The sequence below is a fragment of the Sinocyclocheilus grahami genome, unplaced genomic scaffold (genome assembly GCF_001515645.1).
Source record: "Sinocyclocheilus grahami isolate Dianchi unplaced genomic scaffold, SAMN03320097.WGS_v1.1 scaffold1275.1, whole genome shotgun sequence".
NCBI lineage: Eukaryota > Metazoa > Chordata > Actinopteri > Cypriniformes > Cyprinidae > Sinocyclocheilus > Sinocyclocheilus grahami.
Window position 1 is genome coordinate 182,304 of NW_015506454.1, and position 10,514 is coordinate 192,817.

At 39.3% G+C, this 10,514-nt stretch overlaps 1 protein-coding gene across 1 annotated transcript in view; it reads left to right on the forward strand.

Moving 5' to 3' along the window:
- The window catches only part of rtcb (RNA 2',3'-cyclic phosphate and 5'-OH ligase), a 12,579-nt gene extending 3,743 nt beyond the window's left edge, over positions 1 to 8,836 (forward strand). The window contains exons 5-12 of the mRNA XM_016254705.1: positions 1,119 to 1,275; positions 2,353 to 2,509; positions 2,593 to 2,752; positions 3,759 to 3,934; positions 6,042 to 6,230; positions 6,664 to 6,774; positions 6,852 to 6,971; positions 7,699 to 8,836. Of these exons, the coding sequence (XP_016110191.1) occupies positions 1,119 to 1,275; positions 2,353 to 2,509; positions 2,593 to 2,752; positions 3,759 to 3,934; positions 6,042 to 6,230; positions 6,664 to 6,774; positions 6,852 to 6,971; positions 7,699 to 7,806 (1,178 nt within the window). The 3' untranslated portion in view covers positions 7,807 to 8,836. The remainder of the gene's footprint in view (positions 1 to 1,118; positions 1,276 to 2,352; positions 2,510 to 2,592; positions 2,753 to 3,758; positions 3,935 to 6,041; positions 6,231 to 6,663; positions 6,775 to 6,851; positions 6,972 to 7,698) is intronic.
- The last annotated feature ends 1,678 nt before the right edge of the window (positions 8,837 to 10,514 follow it).

Sequence of the window (10,514 nt, forward strand, 5' to 3'; positions counted from 1 at the left end):
ACGGATTTCCGTCAGTTCATAAAGAGAGTCACTTGCTTCATTCCTGAATGATTCAGTCGTTCGAACGAATCAATTGAATGAATGAATCAGTGATAAAATCAGTGACTTGCCGCCACCTGCTGGCAGACTTAGTTTCATTTTTGTGCATAATTCCAGTTATTTAAATCATATTCATTAATTTAATTGCACTCGTGCCACCTCCGAGCCTCATTAAACGTCTGAAAATGTACCTACAAGCCACTTGTGTTCTTCTGCACCACCTCTGTAGTAGAAATTAATTTATTAATGCTAATTTCATATGATTGGTAACTTATTTGTCTTATTCTACTTGTTATATTGCACGGGTTAAAGCAAAAAAAAAATCTTTTGACTGAAAATGTCTCTTCGACTAAACGTCATTCCTCAGCCGTACCATAGTTTTTTCTTCTTGTAATTAGGAGCGCTTGTCCTCCTAATTAAAAAAATTTCAATAATCAAAAATTAGCCTTCCTAATACGAGACTTCTTAAAGTGACTTACAGGAGTATCTTTGTAATTTCAAATCTATTTCATCTTTTTAAAATTTCTATTTAAAACAATATGTAGAATAAGACATAAGTTACCAATCATATGAAATTAGCATTAATAAATTAATTTCTACTACAGAGGTGCTGCAGAAGAACACAAAAGCGGCTTGTAGGTACATTTTCAGACGTTTAATGAGGCTCGGAGGTGGCACGAGTGCAATTAAATTCATGTTTTAAATATAAAATTTTGAATACAGAAATATAATTTAAATAACTGGAATTATATGCTAAAAATGAAACTAAGTCCGCCAGCAGGTGGCGGCAAGTCACTGATTTTATCACTGATTCATTCATTCAATTGATTCGTTCGAACGACTGAATCATTCAGGAATGAAGCAAGTGACTCTCTTTATGAACTGACGGAAATCCGTCGTAGCAACGAAACTTTAATTCCTGTATTCAGCTCCAAAAATTGGTTTGTAAAAAAGAGACACAGGATAAATGTTTGATATCATTATTTAATCGCATTAGAATCGAAACTGGGAGTAGAAAAGAATCGGAATCGATCCAATTCAAACGATACCCAACCCTATTAACGATGTGTCGTCTGCAGGTGGCGTGGGGTTTGACATTAACTGTGGCGTCCGTCTGCTGAGGACTAACCTGGACGAGGGCGACGTGCAGCCGGTGAAAGAGCAGCTGGCGCAGTCCATGTTTGACCACATTCCCGTCGGAGTCGGATCCAAGGGCGTCATTCCCATGGGAGCAAAGTAAACCCCAAAACAACAATAACACTGCACAGCCATCCCAACATTTTCAATTAGAACTTGATTCAAATGAAAACTGAAAAGCTAAGTCCAATTAATACAACTTCTTTATTTTTCCAGTCAGTTTATGTTCATGCTCTGAACATGCTTGGCATCAGCGATTAATTGTTTATTGCAAGAAATGAGATGAAGTAATACTTAATCGTTACATGCACTAATATAACAACATGATGGAGGTACCAGTGGAATTTTAATACGTGAAATTATTTTGTGAACGATGCAACGAATCATTAAAACATCTTAAAGGAGTAAATATTTGCTTTTAATAAAACTTGGCTGGCAGTAGAAAAATAAAAACTAAATGTAAATTAGAAATGTTGCTTTGGCAACTAAAATAAGTTACTAACTGGAAATAAATAAAACTGAAATGAAATCTAAACCGTAATGTTTTTATAAAAATTTAAAATAAATTTAATAAGAGTGACAAAAGCACATCAAATTAATGTTAAACTAATTAAAATAAACGGAAAATACGAGAATAAAAGCGAATTCAAAATATTAATACACTATAATAGTAAATAAAAACTACTTGTTGCCTTGGCAATTAACTGAAATGAGTTCAAGAAGTTAAAGCGCTAAAATTTTGAACTGGAAATAAATAAAAATTAAAACGGAACTAGAACAGAAATTAAAACATTTAACCTAAACGGTAATAAAAAAACAATGGCACATAACAAAATTAATTAAATTGATTTCAAATGAAAACTGAAAATACAACGATGAAATCTAATTCAAATTAATAAAACTATAACCGTATAAATAACTAATTAAGTTGCAGCGCTAAAATTCACTGGAAATAAATAACTGAAACTGAACTTAAAAGAAAGCAAGCATTTAACCTAATAGTGTGTGTGCATATATATATATAACAATTGTTAAACGGTGTAATAAATGTCCTGAGTGTGAGAGGGTATTAATTATTTACTATTATAGGTTTATTCATATCATGAATTGGCTTTTGTTCTTATATTGCCTTGTGCTTTTATCACTTTAGTTTTGTTTTCGTGCGTGTGTGCGCAGAGATCTGGAGGAAGCTCTGGAGATGGGTGTGGACTGGTCTCTGAGGGAAGGATACGCCTGGGCCGAGGATAAAGAGCACTGTGAGGAATACGGCCGGATGCTGCAGGCCGATCCCAACAAAGTCTCGTCCAAAGCCAAGAAGAGAGGACTGCCACAGGTGCACGCACTTACAACACCACACCACGCAAAGCCCAGCAAACTCTCTCCGATCTCATGTCATGTTCTCCTGCTGTTGTGTAGTTGGGGACGCTGGGTGCAGGAAACCACTACGCTGAGATTCAGGTGGTGGATGAGATCTACAACGATTACGCTGCGAAGAAGATGGGCATCGACCACAAGGGGCAGATCTGTGTGATGATCCACAGCGGCAGCCGAGGCCTCGGCCACCAGGTGGCGACAGGTGAGCGCAGCGTCATGCTAGTGTTGTTTTAGGACGGAGATACTATTATAGTTTTCATCTTTGTGTTCCGTTTTCATTTTAACTTTAAAGTTCCATTTTTAAAAATGTTTTTCAGTGTTTGTTTTTATTTTCAATGCAATTCAAGTTTATTTGTATAGCGCTTTTCATGATACAAATCGTTGCAAAGCAGCTTTACAGAAAATCAAAGGGGTGCTATTATGCTTTTTTTCACTTTCAACTTTAGCTAGTCTGTAATGTTGCTGTTTGAGTAGGCCCAGTAGCTAACCAGTCGCGGCACACGCTGGCCCAGTCGCGGCACACGCTGGCCCAGTCGCGGCACACGCTGGCCCAGTCGCGGCACACGCTGGCCCAGTCGCGGCACACGCTGGCCCAGTCGCGGCACACGCAGGCCCAATCGCCGCCTGGCCCAGTCGCTAACCAGTCGCGGCACACGCTGGCCCAGTCGCTAACCAGTCGCGGCACACGCTGGCCCAGTCGCTAACCAGTCGCGGCACACACTGGCCCAGCTAAATTTTTATTTTTTATTCAAATAGTAAATAAACATTTTCTAACAAAAAGTGCAAATTAACAAGTAGAAAAAAAGAAAAATGCATTAAGAACTTTTTTCCTGACCTTATTTTCTGTGTAAATGAAGGGTGCACACTATTGCTGGAAAACACAAGCACTACTCAGCAGTCAGATATCCGTCAGATCCCTAAACAACACCATATCTGCAGATTAAACTGTTTTTTTTTTTTGGTATAAGCATTTAAAAAATTTGAATGAGCACCTCATGACTACACCACGTTATGTACGAGAAGCTGCAAAAGACACAGACGCAAGTGGAGTGCACAAAACATGGTGACATTAATTTAAGTAAATATAACGGGCGATATATTGCGTCACCAAAATGTATTGAGGTCATGTACATACATTGCGTGATAAGTAGATATATTGATTATTGCGACAGGCCTACCTGCTTAATATTTCTCACTCTGGCGTTTAGATGCTTTGGTTGCGATGGAGAAGGCGATGAAGCGGGATAACATCACGGTGAACGACCGTCAGCTGGCCTGCGCTCGCATCATGTCTCCTGAGGGTCAGGACTATCTGAAGGGCATGGCGGCCGCTGGCAACTACGCCTGGGTCAACCGCTCCTCCATGACCTTCCTCACTCGACAGGTGAGCTCACACCAGAGATAATTTTGACAGCAAATTGATGTAGTTTTAGTCATAGTCTTTTGACTAAAATGCCATTTAGTTTTATTCATTTGAGTTGTTTCTAGTTTTAGTCAATAAGATTTTAGTCGACTAAATCTACAGTAAATTTAGTCGGCTAAAATCTAATGGGTTTAGTTGCAGTGCATTTATTAAGCATTTCTCTAAAATTTCCAAACTCATTATATAGGTTTGATATTAAGGTTTTATCATGATTTAACTGCGGTGACACACAACATGCCTTCATGTTAAAATTAAATTAAATAAAACCACTTCTCATAAAGAACAAGAACATGGTCTTCTTTTTAATGAAATATCAATGGTTATATCGGCTAATTAATCTTTAGGGCTACTAAAGTTTTTCAGGCAAGAGCAGTGCGTGGTTTTCGGTCTTTCTGTTGTTGCTTGGTAGAAGCATTTAAAAAATTTGAATGAGCACCTCATGACTACACCACGTTATGTACGAGAAGCTGCAAAAGACACAGACGCAAGTGGAGTGCACAAAACATGGTGACATTAATTTAAGTAAATATAACGGGCGATATATTGCGTCACCAAAATGTATTGAGGTCATGTACATACATTGCGTGATAAGTAGATATATTGATTATTGCGACAGGCCTACCTGCTTAATATTTCTCACTCTGGCGTTTAGATGCTTTGGTTGCGATGGAGAAGGCGATGAAGCGGGATAACATCACGGTGAACGACCGTCAGCTGGCCTGCGCTCGCATCATGTCTCCTGAGGGTCAGGACTATCTGAAGGGCATGGCGGCCGCTGGCAACTACGCCTGGGTCAACCGCTCCTCCATGACCTTCCTCACTCGACAGGTGAGCTCACACCAGAGATAATTTTGACAGCAAATTGATGTAGTTTTAGTCATAGTCTTTTGACTAAAATGCCATTTAGTTTTATTCATTTGAGTTGTTTCTAGTTTTAGTCAATAAGATTTTAGTCGACTAAATCTACAGTAAATTTAGTCGGCTAAAATCTAATGGGTTTAGTTGCAGTGCATTTATTAAGCATTTCTCTAAAATTTCCAAACTCATTATATAGGTTTGATATTAAGGTTTTATCATAATTTAACTGCGGTGACACACAACATGCCTTCATGTTAAAATTAAATTAAATAAAACCACTTCTCATAAAGAACAAGAACATGGTCTTCTTTTTAATGAAATATCAATGGTTATATCGGCTAATTAATCTTTAGGGCTACTAAAGTTTTTCAGGCAAGAGCAGTGCGTGGTTTTCGGTCTTTCTGTTGTTGCTTGATTAACATCAATGACTCGAGAGCAACTAAATTAGGCTGCTGTCCCTTTAAAACCGAATGCACTGCTGCAATGTACTGATACACGCTCTTCCTGCTGTTTACCTTCACTTAAGACCTAATCAACTGTGTTTACGTGAATACTCGTCAAAACAGACAATTCGACATTATTTTGTGTGTAATTCTCCGTTCATGCGACGCGAGAGAGTAACGTTACTCGCGCGCTGTGAGAGGCGCTTTCTGTGTGTGTAACGTTATGCTTCAGTGTCTGCGCTCAGAAAACCAGACCGAATTGAGTTCTCTTGCGTCGTCAGATTTATCCATGTGTCTGTTCTTCTCTTACTCCCACATATTGACATTTCTGAACGTTTTATGCGACGTGCAGCAAGTGTATGTTAGCTTATGTCCCGCCGGTTCATATGTACGCATCTAACCTCCGAACCACGCAGCAGATTCCTTCTGAATGAATCTCTTCCCAAATCGTCCGTCCCTAACATTTTTGTCTCGTTTTTATTCGTTGACGAAAATGTCAATAGATTTACGTCATAGTTTTTATCCTTCAAAACGAGTTTGTTTATCGTCGGTGAAAAAAAATGTCGTCAACGAAATTAACACTGGCTCACACACCCAACTGTTCCCATTATGCATGGGGGGAAAAACCCCAGTGCATATAATTATAATCGAGCAGCCCTAGATGTTTTAAGCATACAGAACATGTGCATACTTTACACTCTACACAAACAACGTCCCATGTGAGTTCTGCTGCTGAACGTGTTCATTCATACTGACCTTCACTGCAGGCCTTCTCCAAAGTCTTCAACACCACACCAGACGATCTGGACATGCATGTCATCTACGACGTCTCGCACAACATCGCCAAGGTGGAAGAGCACATGCTGGATGGCAAACAGAAGACACTTCTCCTGCACAGAAAGGGCTCGACGCGAGCGTTCCCGCCTCACCATCCACTCATACCTGTTGACTATCAGGTGACTAACTCCATTCTTCCTCCTGGATCGATTTATTAAAGGGGTCATATGATGCGATTTCAAGTTTTCCTTTCTCTTTGGAGTGTTACAAGCTGTTCGGCCAATCACAACTCACTGGATAGCTGGCCAATCAGAGCACGCCTCGCTTTTCAGAGCGATGAGCTTTGTGAAAGGCGGGGCATAGAGGAGAAACAATATGTGAAAGTGTTTTTTGAACCTTAAACCGCATAAATGCATTGCATTACACCAAATACACAACAATGTTCTTTTTAGCAGCATCATATGACCCCTTTAATGCATGTTACTCAGAGTTTGAAAACTACTTTCCTTTGTGGTTGACGTCACATGACTATGAACTGAAACATTTCAATGTTTTCTTGTGGTTGTCGTCACATGACTGTGAACTGAAACATTTCAATGTTTTCTCTTGCAGCTGACAGGCCAGCCGGTTCTGATCGGAGGAACCATGGGCACCTGCAGTTACGTGCTGACGGGCACAGAGCAGGGCATGACGGAGACGTTTGGCACCACGTGTCACGGTGCGGTGAGTCATGTGATCAGATCTGCTGCAGTGATTGTGGTCGTGCTCACCTGTCTGACGTGTGTTTGTGAACGCTGCAGGGTCGAGCTCTATCCAGAGCCAAATCCAGACGCAACTTGGACTTCCAGGACGTTCTGGATAAACTGGCAGACATGGGCATCGCCATCAGAGTGGCGTCACCCAAGCTGGTGATGGAGGAGGTGAGATCTCTTCATTCAGTCACAACCAGAAGCTCCAGTTCTTTGGAAACTTTTTTTTTTTACCCCCTTTTTAAAGAACCAATTCCAATTTTTTTTTTTGCATCCAAAAATAGAAAATTTGTTTTTCAAATAACCATGCTGCAATAAAAAAAAACTTTAATTATATTAAACACTAAATGGTCACAAATTCATCTTTTTTTTTAACTATCACTTAGAATTAAGCTTAGATTTATATTGTATTATGATTTTTAATCATGTCAATTAGAATAGCTGTTAAACCAGAAGTTTCACTCATCTGCAAAATGTTTATTTTCATTTAAACAAATTTAAGCATCAAAAAAAAGCAAACTATTTTTATGAATAATCCAACAATAAAATGCATTGAATACTTATTTAAGCTGCTTTGTGATTTAATTTTAATTATACAAAAAAGCAAACTATTTTTATTTTTTACTTGGATATTTATTTTTACATTGTTTTTAAATAATCATCCTCCAATAAAATGCATTTAATAATTATGCTTTCTTTGTTGCTTCGTGATGTAAATGGTCAAATTATTCACCATCTGTTTGCAAATTAAATTTTAAACAATTCCAATTAAGTTTCCAAAAAAGCTGAAACAATTTTTATATCTTTAAATATAAATCACAATAAAATGCACTGAAAAAATGTTATGCTGTTATATGTTAGTTACTTTTTTAAACGTGCATTGTATCTTGCACATCAGGCTCCTGAATCCTACAAGAACGTCACGGATGTAGTGAACACGTGCCACGACGCCGGCATCAGTAAGAAGGCCATCAAGCTCAGACCCATCGCTGTGATTAAAGGCTGAAACATCACGATGCTGCACGCAAGACTCTGCAGCTCAAATATTTAGCACTTGTGAAGGTGAAGTGGCTCCAGCATTATTTGTTTCATTTCGGGTTTAAGGGTGAACATGTTTACACAGAGCTACTAATGTGGAATAAAACCGTTGCATCAGCACCTCGTTCTCCTGAATCTGTTTGAATGATTACGTGAATGCAGCCGCTTCAATAAACCTCCAGCTGGAAATCTGGCGGAGATTAGTAAATACTTTATTGGTCATGACAAAAGAGAGTGTGAGAGGGCCTTTCCCAGCATATCAAAAATAAAACAAGTTTGCACAGTCTACCTTTCGTGTCCCTCTCCTCTTTTTTTTGGCATTAACACAGTGGGTCTGACGAGCAGGACTGGAGCATTTGAGTAACAGGTCTGTTAGGCAAATCACAGGAAGTCTGAAGCAAAGGCTTATGGGTAATGACAAAGAAACAATCTTTAACAGTCAATCTCATATTCAAAGTTACAAACTTTTTTTTTTCCCTATCATGATTAACCATTAAAGCCAACGTGATGTTGAGACCCAAGAAACGTTTAGGTCCAAACCTTTGCCGAGCGTTTCTGTCTGACGTGGAATCCAGAGCTGAAAGGGTTAAGACACGTGCAGCGTCTCTAAAAATCCAACACAGATTGTCATTTTGTCAGCCGTAACAGGTCATTTCTACAAATCAGAGATTTTCTATTTTTTTTTTTACACAAAGTACATTTCCAAACAAGAATTGCTAGCAGCGTAACTTAACCAAAACATTCCCACTGCAGATCCAAGGATCAAACCACCTCGTAGTATTTTCACAGTTCGTAACATTGCATATTTCAAGTGGGCTTTAAAGGCATTAAACGACAGCGAATCTGAGACTGTGATGGAGCGGACAAATGTTTAGTGTTCGGAAACTATATGAGTTACAGAACAGCTTTGATGGGAATGCCGTATTATATGGAAAACTTGAAGGGATTGCTGATTTAAAAAAAAAAAAAAGACATTTTAGATCCAAAAAGCCCAACATCAAGAGCACTTCCATTTATTAACCCCATCACGTCAAACTAAAACCTATGCATGTTAAAAAAAAAGAAAAAGTAGCAATTAAATCTTCTTAATCCGGCCCTTCTTAAGCTTCCGCACAAAAAACCCCAAAAACATTTCATTAAATTCATTCCAGAATTTTCTGTAACACTTAAGTCATACTTCCAAACAATAACCAAAACTGTTGTATTTCAAGTGGAAATGCATTTTCCCTTGAAATTGTGTCCAGGACTGAAGCCCCGCCCACCCTCACAAACCCCACCTACAGTATGGCGTCTCGTCCAATCGCAGACGTCGCCTCCAGCCCAGGCGGCTAAACCTCCATGGAGAGCACAACTCTGATTGGGCCAAGGTCGGTGTGGGGGTGTGGTCACGTCACGTGACCGCCAATCCCCACGTGACTCCTGTTGGGGGTCCGTGTCCCCGCAGACAGGAAGGGTGTGTTATGCTTCTTTAAGTGCAAAAGTAGCTTCTACGCTAAGTTCTGTCGTTATGGTGGTCTGTAAGTGGCGTTGACTGCTGAGCTCCCAAAACGCTCCGCTTGACAGTTCCAGTTTTAAAGTTTGGCCTGCTGGAAGAAAACCTGCATGCACAGGGAAAAAAAAAAGGGTTAAAATGGCCACATAAAATCTAACTCTCTTTCTCTTTCTCTATATATCTATATATTTATTAGGGCTGTCATCGTTAACGCATGCAATTAATTTTACAATCCTTAACGCGTTAAAATAATTTTACGCAATTAATGCAAAATTACTAAAGCACAATTTCTATTCTAACCCTTTAACCCAATTTTGCTTCTCTGCTTGCGATTAGATCATTTAAAGCCACTAAACTCTGGGATCATTGGACTGAAAACTTTCCCGTAAGCGAATGCATTCAAACGATCCGTCCAAAACAGCGCTAATATAAAGGAAACCAGGCTGATTACATCAGAGATTGCAGAGAGAACAGAGACTCGCGTCGCGTTTTAAGTGAATTATTCCTTCTAGTGTTTCGCTTTTAAACACGAGCTCGGTCATAATTCTGTGATTGTCTCTGAAGGGCACGAGCCCTCACGCGTCACACGCGCTGTGTGAAGTACAGACTGAACGGATTGTCAACACATCCCACCGCTGTATGGCCAGATGAGATGCGACTGGAGAACCAGTCTTGCTAGTCAAGTTTTGATGGATGAAGACTGCAATCAAGGTAAAGACGATTGCGGTGGCATACAGGAGTCGTACAGTAAGCACGCGTGAGTCCGTTATAATAATGCGTGTATTAATGCACTGATCGCACATTGTATTTATGCATAGGCACAGACATTTCCGTACATTCACGATAATGTTTTGATTTGTCATGTGTATGTTGCTGTGTTTAGTAATTCTGAATGGAGCCGTGTACTGTAGTAGATATATGCAGTCAGCAGACGATTGGTTTAGGTTTTTTTTGGCATCTCCATGTGGTCCTGGTTCGGTATCGCAACTTGGCTTCTCGAAAATTTAAAAAAGCTCTTTGCTGTTGCACTGTACACATACTATAAAATTCTGATTTTTTTTTTCTTTCACATGTGCTTATATGGGCTCCTTATATCATTTGGTTATTTGGTGTCCTTTTGGAGTTTCTAAGTGTCCTTTTTTGGAAAGACATCTACATTTATCTTGAAAAAAGCTTGCAGAAAA